General features: G+C 33.8%; 1 protein-coding gene across 1 annotated transcript; it reads right to left on the bottom strand.

Moving 5' to 3' along the window:
- Positions 1-17,770: 17,770 nt before the first annotated feature.
- LOC136843528 (uncharacterized) lies at positions 17,771-18,694 on the bottom strand. Its single transcript, XM_067112062.1, has one exon. It carries the CDS (start codon positions 18,692-18,694, stop codon positions 17,771-17,773), a length of 924 nt encoding a protein of 307 aa, XP_066968163.1.
- Between the last annotated feature and the right edge of the window lie 1,274 nt (positions 18,695-19,968).

The raw sequence follows: 19,968 nt of genomic DNA on the forward strand, positions 1-19,968 counted from the left end.
CATCTTATGGTGGAATCTGGCAAGTTTAGAGGATAAAAAAGTATATGAATAATCACAAAATTTATTGAATTGTAAATCTTCATCATATATGTTGTAACTGAAAACGAACATTTCATCAAATATAATCTTCAATAAGGAGACACTTTACGCTTTTGTTAATCCTTCATCAATCACAAAATCCGAGGGCACTTTATGTGAGAGGCTTGAATATCACTTTTGCGTTACTGTTCAGGCAACGGTGACATTTTATCATAATAGGACAAATGCTCAATTTAATTAGAATTGACAATACACACTCTTGCCGTGTTGATTCAGAGATACTCATTAGGTAATCAAATAAATCGCAGATTAATATCTAAAACTATATTCCATAAATAAACTCGCCTGTCACGTCCTAATGGCCTATTCATTCAAATGCACTTGCAACAATATTCTGATACATTAACTTGATCATTAGCTGCCGGGGTGTAATGACCAGCATCCTACGCCGGTTAGGCAGTTCCATCAGCGTGAATATACATTAATGTAATTTGATTTGAAAATCATATCAGGGTGGGCTCTCTTTCTAAATTTATCTGTAATAATTGAAATATGTGTGTCTGATGATTGGAAGGTCTCACACAAGCGTACTTACATTTTGTGACTAGATGCTTGGGAAAATGATTACTTTCATATTTGATTTTTTTTCTCGATTCCCCCTTTTCATTTATGCACTTGTTCTTAAAATACTCTCCACCCATTATCATCTTTTTCCTTTTTCTGTTTTCTCACTTCACTTTTTTGCATCAAGTTCTTGCCATTTTATTCTGAAAAAAATAGACATCGCTTTGCATTCATAAGCGCAGTTTTGGGAAAATGGAATGGGTATTACCCTTTTAATAACGAAATGCCGTTTGGCAGAACATTTTCGTAAATCGCGAAAGTATCATTAAGTAAAATGCTTCCTTAAACCATTTTTGCTCTTTTTTTTCCTTTTTAAAGTGTTTCCTCTTTTTTTTTTTTAATAGTTGGTTAGAATTTTTTGGGATATTTTTTACAGCCGTGGTCCCTCCAAGCCAATTCAAGTTCCGGTACCCCCTTTTAATATATAGCAGTGAGTGTAGCTTGGATAGAACTATGGAAACGAAACTTCTATTGCAGTGGCTCTATCAGTGAATATTGTAGATTGGTTGACAGTTTCATTTAAAAAAGCACACAAGCATTCACATGACAAATGGAACCCATGCACAATTCCTATGACAGTGGCTAAACCAGATAACATCATAGATTGATTGACAATTTTATTTAAAAACGCGCACAAATATTCACATGACAAATGGAACCCATTTGCAATCTTCTTGCAACGCCTTACAACAGGGTCCCTCCCTGCAACTGGTGCAGAGCATCAGCTCGTGAACGTTTGGCTTCCTCGTCGTCAGAGCGAGGCTCAAATCACCGAATTCTTTCGACACTGAGGCGATTTCGAGCTTCTACAGCACAGAAATAACCTGAATGAAGCCGACAGCACCCACGTGAAAACAACTTGACCCTTTTCCAGAGTAGTTGATTCTTCTGAAACTCTTTGCCCTTGAATCCCTCTTGAGCTGTTGTGTTGCAAGAATTGCACGATCTCCATTTCTAGGATCCGATGTTTTGCAGTAGTAGTTACTGGAACGAATGGCGTTGCAAGCCCAGGAAGCCACGAACTCGAGTAGAAAATATACAAGTAAAAAATGCGCCGTAGCTTCTTCGGCGCAATCGAGTTTTCTGTACAGCGTATAATGCTGTGTATGAAACTCTCGATGTGCTGCAGTATGAAACTCTCAGTTGCTCCCCAGATGCGGTCAAGTGAAGATGCATCGACGGCTGGCACCGACGCACGATCTGTGGCTAACCTTAACCTTAAATAAAATAAAAACTACTGAGGCTAGAGGGTTGCAATTTGGCATGCTTGATGATTGGAGGGCGGATGATCAACACACCAATTTGCAGCCCTCTAGCCTCAGTAGTTTTTAAGATCTGAGGGCGGACAGAAAAAGTGCGGATGGACAGGCAAATAGCCATCTCAATGGTTTTCTTTTGAAGAAAACTAAAAATTAGTCTTAATAAGGCAAATATATATGGCAAATATATATATCAGAAAGCATGATATTTAGAGAAGGCCTAAACATGTTCGAAAATATGCATATTCTTCATTCGTTATCACCAAATACGTAGATTTCTGAAAAAAAATATCAAAATTTTAAGGTGCATATGACGGCCATTTTGAAAAATGGATCTCGCCAGAATTTATGTTCGTATCTCCTTTGCTTCAAGTGACCTCCAGCTGCTTTGCTGCGGCTCTCGCAGCTGATGTGGGTCATATAATGGAAACTGATGACTTCAAATTATTTTAAAATATAATTTCTTTGCAGTCAGTTTCGGTCAACTTCCCTTACTGCAACGGAATGCAAACCAAAAAATTATTTTTGGTATTAAATGAGACTATTGCTTACAGCCCTTCACGTGCCCTGGAGTACAGCTTTTATCTATTAAGGAATTTTGTCCACAAAAAGAGCTCCAACAGTTACAACAATAATTGGACACAAAGGAATGTTTGATAGAAATACATGAAAGGGTAAATATTTCCCAAGTCTAACGAATAGATAAAAAAAAGATGAATGCACAAAAAAAAAGGAATTTTCAACAGAAAATACCCATGCATATAACAATTTCGTCATTCGTTTTTTTTTTTAATAGTTTTATTCCTGGGTCTTGTTAAACAATATACAGGATTGGAATTGATGTAGCAGTTCTGTTATACGTGGCCTGATAAACGCTGCACTTCGCTTACGAAAGGAAGAATGACTTTTGTATCTGAGTCTTTGGTAGGGCGTAGGGGGATCATCATCATATTATTTGCTAAGACGAGGGTTGGACGTGCACGATAAAAGGAGCTAGCATTAAAAAAAAATAAAGTTAAGGATGAACGTCGATTTTCATATGTCCTCGAATAATGTCATTATTTGCTCTTGAAATGATGAGACGTTTTCGTTTTCTATATACATATATGCATATATACGCACACACGTACACACACACATTATACATACATACATACATATATATATATATATATATATATATATATATATATATATATATATATATATATATATATATATAATATATATATACTATATATGTATATAAGTGTATATATATATATAGATATGTACGTATCCATACCCATATGTGTTTATATATTGTATGTATGTATGTATGTATGTATGTATGTATATATATACTGTATATATATATATATATGTGTGTGTGTGTGTGTATACAGTATGTTTCTAATCAAATATATTTATATATGTATATAGATATGTTCGTGCATATATATATATATATATAATTATATATATGTACATATCTGTATATATATATATATATATATATATATATATATATATATATATATATATATATATATATATATATATATATATATATATATATATATATATATATATATATATATATAAATTTCTGAACCACATTAGATCAAACCCAGGCCTTTCAATTGAAAGGCAAGGCCAAGCAAATACATACATACATATATATATATATATATATATATATATATATATATATATATATATATATATATATATATATATATATATATATATATATATATATAATATATATATATATATAATATATATATATATATATATATATATATATATATATATATATATATATAGTACATATATATATATTTATATATATATATATATACGTATATAATGTTCAGTCCAGACGACCAATCCAGTATAAGAAACCACGTAAAGATACGCAAAACTCATATAGATGTCAACGATTTGATTTTAAAGTTTTAGAACAAGTGCAGAGTGAGGAGAAATTAACCATTTTTGAGTCGATAATGATTGATGTGTTTGTTCCTACACGTAACAACCAAAATCTGCATCAACACAGTTGTTCATTGCCTAATAAACGTTTAGGTATTTGCTGCTCACTCATATTTACCTCTGTTTTCCGTGTAACTTTTACCACCAATGTCGGTAGGTGTCCTTTTTTTTTCGCGATGTTATTGTTACTAATTTAACTACTTTAGGCCTTGAGAATGCATCATGCGATGTGAAATGTCGGCTTTAGAATAACCCTGGATCGTGTACATGAATGTGTGTATATATATATATATATATATATATATATATATATATATATATATATATATATATATATATATATATATATATATATATATATATGTATGTATGTATGTATATATATATATATATATATATATATATATATATATATATGTGTGTGTGTGTGTGTGTGTGCATGTAATATACTCCATAAGGGGGTAGTGCCGTCAATGTATCTCACGTGGTGCACTGTAGGCATTACTTACGGGTCTTTGCAGCGTCCCTCCGGCCCCTAGCTGCAATCTCTTTCATTCCTTTCACTGTACCTCCGTCCATATTATCTTTCTTCCACCTAACTTTCCACCCTCTCTGAACAATTGTTTGGTGGTGCAACTTCAAGGTTTTCCTCCTGTTACACCTTTCAGACTTGCTGTCAGTTTCCCTTTCAGCGGTGAATGGCCTTATAGGTCCCAGGGCTTGGCCGTTGGCCATACTTCTATATTCTGTTCTATTCTGAGCTTTATTTCCCCTTGAGAAGCTGATCTAAACTCGCTTTCCTCTCACGTGAACTTTATGAACAATATACTATGCGTTCGAGACCTTCATCCCATGACTTTCAGATTGTTGATAGGGATTCCTCCAGGTGGCATTTTCCCGAGATGCAACCGAGTACTAGGCCCTTTCCCTAACAAAAGCGGGACACCATATCTTAAAAACCAACCATAGGATTTTCTTGAAAATAATCTCAGTATGTTTCCCACACCCAAATTATTTTAGAAGTGAAAAACTTAACCTAACCTAACCAAACCTAACCTAGGGTCATGGCAAAATACCGCGTCTACTATTGTTTGGACTAGTTACTAGTTTTTCTCAACCTTTCTTAGCACGTTTCAAAACACCTCATGGAATTTTATAAACTCAAAAGAAATCACGTGATAATGTGATTATAATTATCGATTGATACCACACGCGTCTTCCAGTCTTCCTGTGTTCTTTTTCCCATCGTGAAATATGCCGTTAGAGATTGTGCAGATGCCCTCGCTCAAGCCCATATAACCAAAGAACACTTGTGTTTTCTACGTGGATGTCGGATTAAACAAGCGATTCCAAGATCAACTTTAACCCTTCAGTGCACGAACCACGCATACGCACGTTCGAGCCGCACCACTTCAATCTGAACGATGAACGCGCATGCACATCAGAAAAAGATACTTAAAATAATAATCAAAAATCAGAAAATAGTGTCATAACAAAGAAGTTTGAATATGACGTCACGAGATACTGCTTCTCCTCATAGTATGGGTGGGCGGAGCTTGTGAACTATGCTTGCGCCGAAATTTCCTTTCCTAGAAGCCCACTTTGACCGCGTGACCTTACCTGTGAGCATTGCTTATCAGTGCTGCCCATTTAAAGGCCCGTAACACTGTCATTTTCTAATCAATTTTGCCGATTTTGTTGCCAAGGTGTTTTGAAAATCGCAAAGTGCATTAGAGAGCTGTCTCATGAGGGAAAGGGCCTGGAAAGTGAGGAGTTGGAGAAACCAACATGGGAGGTCTTCCTCCCTCCTAACAAGTTCTGTTTAACAGACCTCCTCCTCCTCCTCCTCCTCCTCCTCCTCCTCCTCCTCCTCCTCCTCCTCCTCCCAGTCATACGACGTGAACTGCAAGCTCTTCGAAATAGAGGAGGAGGCATTAGCAAGATATGAAGACCAGGATTGTTGGTGAGTACACCAGATTACATTTCATATATGTATATTTATATATTTTTATTTTTTATACAGTGCATTATTTTACTAGGGTCAGGAAAAATGAGTAATGACTTGGGGTACGGCCATGTATTAGTTTCTCATTTAACACTTGCGTTGGCTTAAATCGAGAGGGAAAGGCACGGGAACGCTTGAGTGAAAACTTCAAAACAACTAGTACCTCTTTCAAAATGTGCTTTACTTGTACTGGGAAATTAAAAATTTACTCTAACTTACATTCGAAAATCAAGAAAAAATAAAATAAAAACGTGTTCACAAGTGTTTGTGACTATATATATTTACATATATATATATATATATATATATATATATATATATATATATATATATATATATATATATTATGTATGTATGTATATGTAAATTTATGTATATATATATGTATATATATATGTATATATATATACATATATATATATAATATATATATATATATATATATATATATATATATATATATATATATATATATATATATTCAACAGGCGGAGGTTTCTCAAAGCTCAGCAATACAATGAAGGCAGGATAAGCCCATCAACAGGTCAAAGAAATCATATTTATTCGGTTGCAACGTTTCGAAGCCAACCAGCAGGCCTCATTATCAAGCTACGAAGTAATGAGTACAACAAAATTAAATGACAAATATTAAAATACACAATGTAAGTTACAATAAAAAACAGCTAAAAACAACGTTGAGTGTGGAGGCAGAGAAAGGACTGACGAAGAACCGGAAAAACGTAAACAGTTCACGAGAGACAAAGAGGAAGAGACTAGAGGCTCTGCCCAAAACCTTAAAAGTCTTTGTACTGAATGGAATATTTGCATTTATTGTTGTGATCGCTGATGTTGTTGGAAAATTCGGGATTTGAAAGTTTAGTGCCAGTTCTATAACTTGACATGTCTATGACTGTCGATTCGGACCGTAAGTAACCTATGTGACGATCCAATGTAGGTTTCTCTTTTACATCAAGGGCAAGTAAACTTATAACACACGAGGTCATTAATGGGTCCAAACGGTCTTTGAAGTTGAAAAGGCCACCGATATTCAGTGGGTTTGTGGGTACCATTTTAATTTATCCGTCAGCGAGATGACCGGATATTAAAGTTAGGAGTTCTTTATAAAAGGTTGTATCGTGAATAAAAGGAAGACTGGGATAGAAAGGTAATTTAGGAACGTGAGTAGTAGGTTGACGTGGAACAAAAATATTATTTAAAAATTTGGAGAGGTGTTTAAAGAATAAGTTGTTGTTAAAGTATTTTTGCAAGAACGTGATTTCATTGTGAAAAGCTTGCCAACTACAGGATAAAGCAAACGCTCGGTGAAGGATGGCTAATAAGACATTAATCTTAAAATCAAGAAAAAAAAAACACTCAGATCCTTAGAACGCAATACCAAGAAACTTCGGAAGGCAGAGTGTGACCTGGAATTTTTACAATCTTGTGTCCTTAACCAAGTAACGCCAAATTTTGTTAAGTTTAAACTGTATAAGAAATCCTTGTATAATACCCAGTTTAATTTCGATTCCATCGTTACTCTTTTCAATATAGAGATTTCTTGTAATCAAAATATTATTCATAAGTTGTCCACCGCTAATCATACTCTTTCAAAGTGTTACTTTCGAGGATAGTGAAAAAAAATGTCACTTTTGGGGATAGTGAAGATTTAAGCTCAAGGGAAGGGTCTTACTGAGTGTTCATCTTTAATGAAGGTTATTCTTCTTCTAAGTCTTCAGTCACAGTTGTTGCAAGCAGCTATATATTTTTGACTGAGTTTTTGAAAAAGTTAGGGAAGTGATCCCACCATGTCAGCAAACGTCCCGTCATCGTACGCCAGAAGATAAAGTAAATGCAAAAGAATGTAATGCTTTAAGGACAAATGCGTGGGGGGAGAGAGAGACAAAGGGAGGTAGACAGCCTACAAAACTATGTCCAAAATTCTCACTTGAATTGTTCAAGTGGCTCTTCACGCCTAACTTCCATTATCATTTAATCCTCTTAAAGGCTTCCGGAGAATTCTGCAAGGTGTTAAGTAGGCGTCCCCCTCCTGACGAGCAGGTCTCCTGCGATGAAGCAGAAAAAGGAGATCGCATTGAAATTTCAACGTCTCGATTTAAATGCAAGGAAATGTTTGTAAAACGTACACGGGGTACTTGGGAAGGAAAGCGGGTTAGCGTCGTGAGCTTCTGATGTTTTCTGAGCAAAGGAACTTGAAGAAATTTTCTGAATAGGATTATATTCTGTTTTATGCCCCTTCCACATAGCACACACATTACGTGTATATATACTGTGTGTATATATATATATAATATATATATATATATATATAATATATATATATATATATATATAATATATATATATATAATATATATATATATATATATATAATATATATATATATACATATATATAATATATATATATATATATATATGATATACATTATATATATATATATATATATATATATATATATATACAATATATATATATATATATATATATATATATATAATATATATATATATATATATATATATATATATAATGTATATATATACAATATATATATATATATATATATATATATATAAAGGATACAGGCAGGACAGCAAATCAGTCAGACATATCAAGGATTGAGGGCAGTGGAAACAGACTGGTACATAAAAACATCTTTATTTTTGCCGACGTTTCAAGACAACTAGTCTCATTTTCAAGGCTGCAATAAAAGAATAAATATTGAGAATACATATAAAATATACAAAAATCTCTTTAAAAAACATTTGTACATAACCATAGTTCATGCGTTGCTGGGGGACCAACCTATAGAAGGGAGAAGGAGGGCGACTGGAATACGGGCAAGTGAAAAGCAAGGAAGACGGTTACGACAGGTAGAGAGGGTGGAGGAGTTTTGGGCATTCAACAATGGTACTGTCTGTTTGATAATTAACGATTCCAGAATAGAGAGTGCTAGCTCGGAAGAGGCCCTTGTAATGATTTTAAATTGATCGTATTCAATGTAATTACCACATTTTTGGCATGCTCCTGATATTTGAAAATTCAGGATTACTTAGTTTATTGCCGTTCGATAGCTCACACCTTTGTGAGAATCGGCGCGAACCTTAAGAAGTCTTTGGGTGCAACCCACGTAAGTTCCTCGAGAACACCGAGGACAATCATATTTATATATACCCCAGACGTCATAAGGTCGCTTAAACGGTCTTTAAAATAAAGAACCAATTTTCAAAGGATTCTTTGGAATTAGATTAATTTTGATAATGCCTAGAAATAATTTGAGAAAGCTTTTTCTAAAAGTTTTATCATGTACAAATGGAACACTGGCATTTCAAGTTTGGGAACAGTTGGAATCTTGTACTTTGGCATGAAGTTGTCCTCTAATATTTTCCGCATTGAAAGAATAAGTTTGATGGAAAATAATTGTTGAAAAACAATGTAAAAATTGTATTTCCTTATTAAAAACATGCCAGTTCGAGGATAAATGGAAGGCTCTATATAAAAGAGTAGACAAAGCATTTAGTTTAAAATTAAAAAAGCAGCTACTATAAAAGTTGGATCCTAAACCAGTAAAAGTGGGTTTCCTCCAAACACTCGTGTTAAAACAGTCTGATTCTCGTGAAACTGAGACATCTAAAAAGGATAACTTATTATCCTGTTCAACTTCAATACTAAATTTTATATTCGGATGTCTACTGTTAGCGAAATCGAGGAATGCTTCAGCATCAGACCGAGATCTAAACAAGGTAAAAGTATCATCTACATACCTTTTGTAGAATAAAGGGAAAATACTGAGAGGGCAGCCTTGAAAATGAGACTAGTTGTCTTGAAACGTCAGCAAAAAATAAAGATGTTTTTATGTACCAGTCTGTTTCCACTGCCCTCAATCCTTGATATATATATATATATATATATATATATATAGAGAGAGAGAGAGAGAGAGAGAGAGAGAGAGAGAGAGAGAGAGAGAGATACAACTAATAAGAATTATAAGGACGTTTGTCCTTTTAAATTACACCTTTTCCAAACATCATGATCCCTATATATAGCAGGTTTCAAACTCCACTCTCACATAAATATTTGGGGTTTTAGTGGACAACTCAGCGTTAATGGGTTTGAGAATTTGTTCGCCTCTCAAAAGTACACCATGGTTTAATCAGACCACTGAGCTGATTAACAGCTCTCCTAGGGCTGGCCCGAAGGATTAGATTTATTTTACGTGGCTAAGAACCAATTGGGTACCTAGCAACGGGACCTACAGCTTATTGTGGAATCCGAACCACATTATAACGAGAAATGAATTTCTATCACCAGAAATATATTCCTCTAATTCTTCATTGGCCGGTCGGAGACTCGAACGCGAGCCCAGCACAGTGCTAGCCGAGAACTATACCGACCCGTCCAACGAGGAGCTTTCGCCTCGCACAGTTGGAACCTGATTGACTCCAGCAACATTCATTATTCTTTAATGAAATACCTCAGCGTCCATCAAACGTGTATGCTTAATCAAAAGAAATCTTCAAGTTGTTAATAACCTATAATGCACGTTGATTATTGTTAACAACTGTACACAGTAGATCGGTTGTTGATAAACAATGAATTTTGCATGTTACATTCAAAAGGATTATTTCCATCGAAAGGATTATTTCAGAATCAAGACATGTAATGTTATATTCGTTTTAAGAAGTTGTGTTTCATTTATAATCACAACAGAAACTGTGTTATCCTTGACCGCGGTATTTATTCCTGAGACGGGTTAACCACGCATGGACTCTCTGACTTAAGTAACAATCCTCCGGAAAAGATATTTCTGAATCTGAACGTTCTTACATTTGCCTCCCACTTCCCGCTTTGCTGTAGCATAGCAACGTCTTGCAAAACACCGATGGACAACACGATGCATATATAACAATCACAAAACGATGAAATCACCAGTAACAAACTACGTAACACTGTACCGAGAACTGCTGATTTCCCGTAAGAGTACCAGCTAGCTGTAACTCAGTCTTTTCGATAGGAAACTCATTAAAGAAAATAGTGTTCCGAAGAATCCTGCTGTCCAGTAAATGATAAAATTAGAGAGTTGTCGTGGGTGGAAGAACTGATAAAATAAAGAGTTGTCGTGGTTGGAAGAACTGATCAGCGAATACTGACATGGTTTTGTATTACGAGAACAGAGGACGAATATTGGTGAAAACAGTGTACAGTTCGTAAGCGTAGGAGGGAAATAGAGGAAAAACCTATAAATAACTCGGTTTAGAACGAGAAAGGGGTAAAGGATAGGAAAGGCCAGAATAACCAGGAAACACAAAGGGGTGTGCAAGACAGAGGTGAATGATTCAGTAGGTATAGGGAAGTTGTATGCGCTGCTGTTGAACATTCCACGTAGATGTATCAAGTAGCTGCCTGGGTAGAAGTTTTCCACGTAGGGGATTTATCCATTATATATATATATATATATATATATATATATATATATATATATATATATATATATATATATATATACACATATACATATGTATGTATGTATATATATACAGTATATGTATAAATGTTTATATATATATACTAGCTGACCAACCTGGCGATGCCCAGGAAAACTCTGAATAACAACCTATGAACTGTCTGTCTGTCTGTCTGTCTCTCTCTCTCTCTCTCTCTCTCTCTCTCTCTAGCATCAATTTCGTGACAGTTTGCCGCTGTATTTCACCTGGGAAGTATCCCAAACGCTCTGATCAGCATATGAATAAATTATGTATAGACGTTATTCATTTCACTGTTAGACCCTTCAACGCTATTTGTAGGCCGTTATAAGTCCGAATTATACGATGAAAATTTGAAACAATATTTCCATGTGATACAGACAATTTAGTATAGGCCTAGGCCAATTATGTCGTTTTATGATGTGTGTTACTGTAATGAAAGTAAACTTGACTTTGATTTTAAGTTATAAACCTTCCTGGGGTGACATAGAAGCCATGTGCAAAAGTTTTTCTTGGACTGTCAAGCAGTTCAGATTTCTATAGTGGACAAACAAACATCCAAACATTCACTTTAATATATATATATATATATATATATATATATATATATATATATATATATATATATATATATATATATATATATATATTCTTATGATATTCTCTTGTAAGATGTATAAAATATGATTTTCTGAGTATTATGATATGCTTTATAATTGTCGTATGATTTTTCTTTGTACAAGAGATGTTGTGTGGGTCATTCAGTATATTATTAATAGTTATGTAAGAATGTCTTTGCAATGTCAGATCTCACAAATATTAATGATTCAGATAACTTAACAACGTAATTTAAAATTAATATGTTTCTTGATAATAACATAATATATAATCACGCATTTTGTCTCCCAGGAACATGTGTTCTGTACATGTGATAGCGAATGCTTTGTTTTGCTTTGAGTGTCATTGCAAAAGATAAGATGTTGGCAGGTCAAGATAACAATAGGCTGCTCTGTTCTGAAAACCAATTTTGGGTCTTCGTCTTATTTATAAAGATGCTAATCATGATTAGCCACGTGTGTATTGTATCAATTGTGTTGAGTTTTCGTTAAAAGCTTTGTTCAATATGATTTTCTGTTTGAGTGATATACGTTTTTTGTTTTTTTTAGATTTATAGGCGTATAAGCACATGACAATTGCGTCATGTTTAAGATTACATTGCTCTGATCACATATTGTTTTAATGCATTAGTTTTGGCCCCAAGATGTTTTCATCAGGAAGTGATGTTATTTTCCTTTCCTAGAATTTTCTCTTGTATCTCGCTCCCAAAATATAATGATGTAATTCTATAGGGGTCTTACCTCTAGCTGGAATCCTAAAAATTTGCTCATTCTGATTTCAGAGACCTTTCGTTGGTTCTCTCTCTCTCTCTCTCTCTCTCTCTCTCTCTCTCTCTCTCTCTCTCTCTCTCTCTCTCTCTCTCTCTTCAAAAGAGGGAAGTTATTAATGTAAAATATTTATGTGGACATTGATATTAATCTTAGCTTTTGAGATCTGATAACGTTAGTAAAAAGTGTATATATTGGTAACAGTGCCTTTCAGAAAAGTGTGTTTTGTGAATCTCGAGCAGCTGCATTTAGGGTGATTTTGTGAAAGTTTTCACAAGCTTGTTTAAGGTAAAGTGACTTTTACTTATTATTACCATGGTATAATAAGCTCGATATATTAAGGGATTTTTGCTGTAGTAAATCTACACTCCATTTCATGTTTTATGTTTTGTGAAATAGTGTGTTCTTAATGTCATTTGAATTATTTGATTCTTTTTGAAATATTTGTTTAGTTCTTTGTGAATTTAACACTTTGCCATATTTCATACATTTGCAATCTCTTAATTTTTCACATTTTATGTAGTGGTATTTAACATTTATTTACTTAGCATTTTAAGTATTTCTTAACAAATTTCACATTGCATAATTTATTTCATTTCTATTTACTTAGATTTTCTTTTCAAATCTTAAGTATTTCTGAATAAATTTCTTGATTAATGAACCTTTGTAATTTAACTCCGGAATTAAATAAATTTTGTGTTTTCAAGTAATAGTAAATTTTTTCAGATTATGAACTCTGATTGTAAATTTTGAATTTAAAAATAATTTTTTGTATTTAAAGTTCTTACAACAGTGTTTCATTTACTGACCACCAGAGGCATAGGGATAAACATGTTTTGTTCATTAGTTTTGCTGAAGTGAATTAAGACCAGGGAAACAGTTAAAGTTGTTTGATGGAGTGATGCCCTTTTACTCTAGTATATTTCTTGTTCAAATATTGATACCTCACACTTGTTTTGATAAACTTAGTCTGATTTCCCACATGATTAGTAAGTTTTTAAGGGATTGCTGTTGCCTTTAGGGTACCCAGTCGTAATTTTATTGTTATGAGAGTTCAGGTATCTGGCTAAAGTGAGGTAAGTTTTTTAATTCTATGATTGGTTGTGTAATAACAACAGGTACTGAACACTTTCTACTCATATACAATATATATATATATATATATGGATATATATATATATATATATATATATATATATATATATATATATATATATATATATATACACAATGGCTAGTACTATACCATACCGTTACAAGGATCCCATAAATGCACAAAATATAAGAGCCAGTCTTTCTTTGATTTGTACTGTACCATGAAGAAGTGTATGTTAAATATACGAGAGCGCTAGGTTCTGATGTCCATCATACATATATATATATATAATATATATATATATATAACAAATATATATTTATAAAATAAAACTATATATATATATATATATATATATTTTTCATATAATGTCTAAAATTTTAAATTGTTCTTACAATGGATGTTCTTAGAGAGAAGAGAAACTTGAGAGAGAGAGAGAGAATAGAGAGAGAGAGAGAGAGAGAGAGAGAGAGAGAGAGAAAGTAAAAAATTGCACGATAACTAACAAAATTTTGTTTTGCTTACACTCCACCATATATGTATAAAAATTGTTTGATATTCTGTGTGATCCCTGTAACATCATTGCAAAAGGACTGGTAACTTTTCCATTAAAGTTTTTTGGAAGGTATATAATGTTTTAATTGTTATTTCACCGTTGCTTTCAGGAATCCTTTGTAGCCTGAGCGGAAAGCATTAGCATTCATCCTCACCCGAAAGAATATATAAAACACCTTGATTTCAATTAGTGTGACTGAAGCACTATACTACCCATATTATTTTTTAAGTCCGATGTGTTTTATCATGTTGATAAAAGGTTCTTGCTAACAAACATATATGAAAATAAACCAGTAATCGCGTATTTTACAACAGAGTTTTTAGAAGAGTTCCACGTTTTTAACATTGTTATCGTGATTGAAATGTAAAGCGAAAAATCTCTTCATTATATCTCTCATTTTCATTTTTCTGCTGAGCGTCATAAAAAACCACAAATTTCAACCTCTTGTTACATCGGTGAGGAAGGATTACAGTTAGGTTCTGTTATCCTACGACTGCTGCAAATTTGGTTGGTTTCCCTTCCTATGATTTGATTTGCTATAAAAATGCGCCTAAATGCATACACAAACGAATCTACCGCGGAAATATTTTTACAGTTCAGGAAAAGGCAAATTAGCTACTAATGCTGTGATGGCCAACCATGAAAACAAACTGATCTTAATTAAGCATGAGTCTTTCTGTGTTGATGTTTAGTCGATCTATTTTTTTATAAGCTTAGCTTTTAAACATTTTATTCAGATGTAACAACAAATGTCATATGCTTGATTTGCTGACTGACATGAAGCTTAAACAACAACGGAGCTCAAAGTATTCAGATCTGTAATCAAAACAACTAAAAGTGAACTCGATCTTAGTCAGCTGAAACTAATTATAAAGATATTTGGTAAAGAGCAAAGGACTTTAAAATTAAAAAAAATATATACTGTATTGTGTCTGTTAGTCTAAATCTGAGATATTTCGAAAAAAAATCGTAAGTCTCGTTCAAGAACTCGGTATATTGTCTTATTGATTCACCAAGGAAAATCCGATGCAAAATTGAGGGCCAAATTATCCCCTAATGGAGTATGGACTACTCTCCAATAACCAAGTAATGGAAACAGTATCGGGATACCGAGCCCCGATACTTTACTTATATCGTGTTATGTGAAACCATTACTGATAATAAACCAAACGTGCGCATCTCCTTACCCAAAAACAGCAATATTAAGTAAGAAAAACAAGATTACGATTAAGAACTTGTGTTCAATCTGTTTCAGTCATTACTCTTTTAAAATGTCTCTGGGCTTCAATTTTTCACTGTCTTACTTTTGAAATAAGAGAGTCATTTGCATAATCTATCTACGTCCATTGCCATTATTTTAAAGGTAAACTGATGATTCGCGTATTTGTAAAACAGTTGTTTAACAAATAGTTAAAAACAATTAGGCTGAAGCTGGTTATTTTAGGTTTCCTAAAATTTAAAGAGTTTTCATTATTTTTCCATAAACCGAACCTTCTAAATATAAAGGAGGTAACCACAAAAAATGTATCAACTCTTTTCAATTTTAATTTTCAGCTCATGAGTTTCACCAGAAGAGCAAGAAAACAGTATGCTAGAGTATCGGTACGAGTATCGGTATCGGTGGTATCGGCTAATTTTTTAGGTATCGGTACTCGGTATCGGTAAAAAATGGGCCGATACTTTTGTACCTAACTTCAGAAAATGCAATAATTTTAAATTTCAATCACAAGAAAGCTGAACAAAATAAGCAATTATATAATCTATTATATTCACAGTGACTATAGTTTTGCACTAACAGGAAGGTACCATATACTATATAATATATATATATATTGTATATATATGTGTGTGTGTGTATGTATTTATATGTCTATATATACTGTACATATGCATATACAGTACATATACTTAGAATAAAATTCTCATAACAGTATGTTCAGTAATTTCTAACTTCTAGATCAGCTTTCACAACTGTTGATATTCTGTAATCTATATAGCTAAAGTAGACAGAAAAACAACACTTGCCATCTTAGGACTCAGTGCTGTTTGCAACAAAGCTCTTTTATTTTCCTATTTGAAAGGCATTATGTTATGTATGTAATGAAAAAGATCCTAAATCAAACACTGTTGATAAATATGTAATTGATCTGCTGTTAGGAAAATTATGTTAGGAGCGTGACTTTACTGCACTGAACTTGAAGCATATTCATTACTTAAAAATGGTCATTTTCTATTTGATAGAGATAATAACTTTTCAACCTCCAAACACTAACTGTCCTAATGTTTAGAATTCATATAGTAATAATGCCACATTGTAGAAAATCTGCACAGCAAGAGAGCAGAAATCTAGAAAACAATCTGCACAGCAAGAGAGCAGAAATCTAGAAAACAATCCGTACAGTGAGAGAGCAGAAATCTAGAAAACAATCCACACAGCGAGAGAGCAGAAATCTAGAAAACAATCCGCACAGTGAGAGAGCAGAAATCTAGAAAACAATCCACACAGCGAGAGAGCAGAAATCTAGAAAACAATCCGCACAGTGAGAGAGCAGAAATCTAGAAAACAATCCACACAGCGAGAGAGCAGAAGTTTAGAAAACAATCCGCACAGCGAGAGAGCAGAAATCTAGAAAACAATCCGCACAGCGAGAGAGCAGAAATCTAGAAAACAATCCGCACAGCGAGAAAGCAGAGATCTAGAAAACAATCCACACAGCGAGAGAGCAGAAATCTAGAAAACAATCCGCACAGCGAGAGAGCAGAAATCAAGAAAACAATCCGCACAGCGAGAGAGCAAAAATCTAGAAAACAATCCGCACGGCAAGAGAGCAGAAGTCTGATAGACAGAGGCAGTGGGAATATCCAGAAAGAGCTTGCTGAAAAGTATCGGTATTGGTATTGATATCTGCTCAAAAGCATCGGTATTGGTATTGGTATTGGTATCTGCTTTTCAGTGAGTATCGGTATCAGTATTTGTATCGGTATTTGTGTCGGCTTTTCAATGAGTATTGTTATCGGCATCGGCTTTTCAATGAGTATCAGTATTGGTATCGGTATCAGTATTGGCTTTTCAATGAGTATCAGTATCGGCTTTTCAATGAGTATCAGTATTGGCATTGGTATCGGTATTCGTACTGGCTTTTCAGTGAGTATCAGTATCGGTATCGACTTTTCCATGAGTATCAGTATGGTTATTGGCTTTTCAGTGAGTATCGGTATCAGCATTGGTATTGGTATCGGTATCAGCTTTTCAGTGAGTATCAGCATCGGCATTGGTATCGGTATCAGTATCAGCATTTCAATGAGTATTGGTATCGGTGTCAGCTTTTCAATGAGTATCGGTATCAGTATCGGCTTTTTCAATGAGTATCGGTATCGACATTGGTATCAGTATCGGTATAGGCTTTTCAGTGAGTATCGGTATTGGCTTTTCAATGAATATCGGTATGGGTATTGGCTTTTCAGTGAGTATTGGTATCGGCATTGGTATTGGTATCGGTATCGGCTTTTCAATAAGTATTGGTATCAGCATTGGTATCGGTATTGGTATCAGCTTTTCAATGAGTATCGGTATTGGCTTTTCAATGAGTATCGGTATCGGCTTTTCAGTGAGTATTAGTACTGGTAACGGTATCAGTATCGGCTTGTCAGTGAGTATCGGTGTCGACATTGGTATCAGTATCAGCTTTTCAATGAGTATCCATATGGGTATGGGTATCGGTATCAGCTTTTCAATGAGTATCGGTATGGGTATCGGTATCGGTATCAGCTTTTCAATGAGTATCAGTATGGGTAACGGCACTGGCATCGGCTTTTCATTAAATATCAGTATCAGTGTCGGTATCAGCTTTTCAATGAGTATCGGTATTGGTTTTTCAATGAGTATCGGTATGGGTAACGGTATCAGTATCGGATTTTCAATGAGTATCGGTATTGGTATTGGTATTGGTATCAGCTTTTTAGTGATTATCAGTATCGGTATCGGTATCAGCTTTTCAGTGAGTATCGGTATGGGTAATGGTATCAGTATCAGCTTTTCAGTGAGTGTTGGTATCGGTATTGGTATCAGCTTTTCAATGAGTATCGGTATCGGTACCAGGAGGGGTATCGGCTTTTCAGTGAGTATCGGTATGGGTATGGGTATCGGTATCAGCTTTTCAATGAGTATCGATATCAGTATCAGGATCGGTATCGGCTTTTCAGTGAGTATTGGTATGGGTATCGGTATCGGTATCAGCTTTTCAATGAGCATCGGTATCAGTATCAGGATCGGTATCGGCTTTTCAGTGAGTATCGGTATGGGTATCGGTATCGGTATCGGTATCAGCTTTTCAGTGAGTATTGTTATCTGTATCGGTATCGGCTTTTCAATGAGTATCGTTGAGTTACGTTTAACTCTACCCAAATCAGTTGAGCAGCCACAACTGACACAACAGAAGTAGGTAAGGATAACACCCTAGCGGATCCCGGGTGGGTGGGGGCGGGTTTCCACCTGGGTACGTGCCAACACCCCCCTCCCCCCAATGAACAGTGACAAAATAATAACATTGAAGATTTAGATAATAATAACATAAATAAGAAATATAAAAATGGAAAAAAATATCTATTATTGAAATAATAAAATTTTGAGAAAAAAAAAATAATTATAATAACAAAATAATCTTAATGATGATAATAACGGATTCGGTATTTCCTTATAGAACAGGCGATTGCTATCCATTTCATATTTTCTACTTAAATACTGAATGATATGGTAAAGAAAATATATTATACTATGATTCGACAGAAATATTTCATGTATATGCAGTATATATATATATATATATATATATATATATATATATATATATATATATAATATATATATATATAATATATATATATATATATATATATATATATATATATATATATATATATATATATATATATATATATATGAAAATTGGTGCGCCCTATGAAATTTTTCTGGATCCGCTATTGAGCACGATAGCAGTTATCTGGATGATTTGTAAATTACACAGGTCCAATAACACTGGATACATTATCAGAATACTTGCACAACAAAAGGAATGATCCTATTTGAATCTCGTACGAGAATATACTTATCCAGTTTGTAAAACTGGATGTAAAAGGGCAAATCATTGACACAAAGTCTACTGCGACATCCTTCCTAACTGACAGGGCATTTTTTTTATTAGTACAAGAGAGAAAAAACGAAAATGTTAACTATACAAAAACAGCTTAAACGCACCCGAAAATAGCAAATATACTGTGACAATGTGAACGGTAAAAGCATAAAATAAAGTGCATATATCGAAAACAAAACATCTTTGGCTAATTTCATTGCAAAAGCTTTACGAAATAAAATTTTAAATTTTCTTTTCCTCAGAGCGATTACGACCAAAAATTATATTATCCAGGATGTAAATTGCTTAATTGTAAATTGTAAAATTAATCTACAGTTAATTCTGAAGGAATTTGTTGTTACTGTAAAGATTAATGTATATTTCAACGTATCGTTTG

Source organism: Macrobrachium rosenbergii, chromosome 11 (assembly GCF_040412425.1).
Source record: "Macrobrachium rosenbergii isolate ZJJX-2024 chromosome 11, ASM4041242v1, whole genome shotgun sequence".
Lineage (NCBI taxonomy): Eukaryota > Metazoa > Arthropoda > Malacostraca > Decapoda > Palaemonidae > Macrobrachium > Macrobrachium rosenbergii.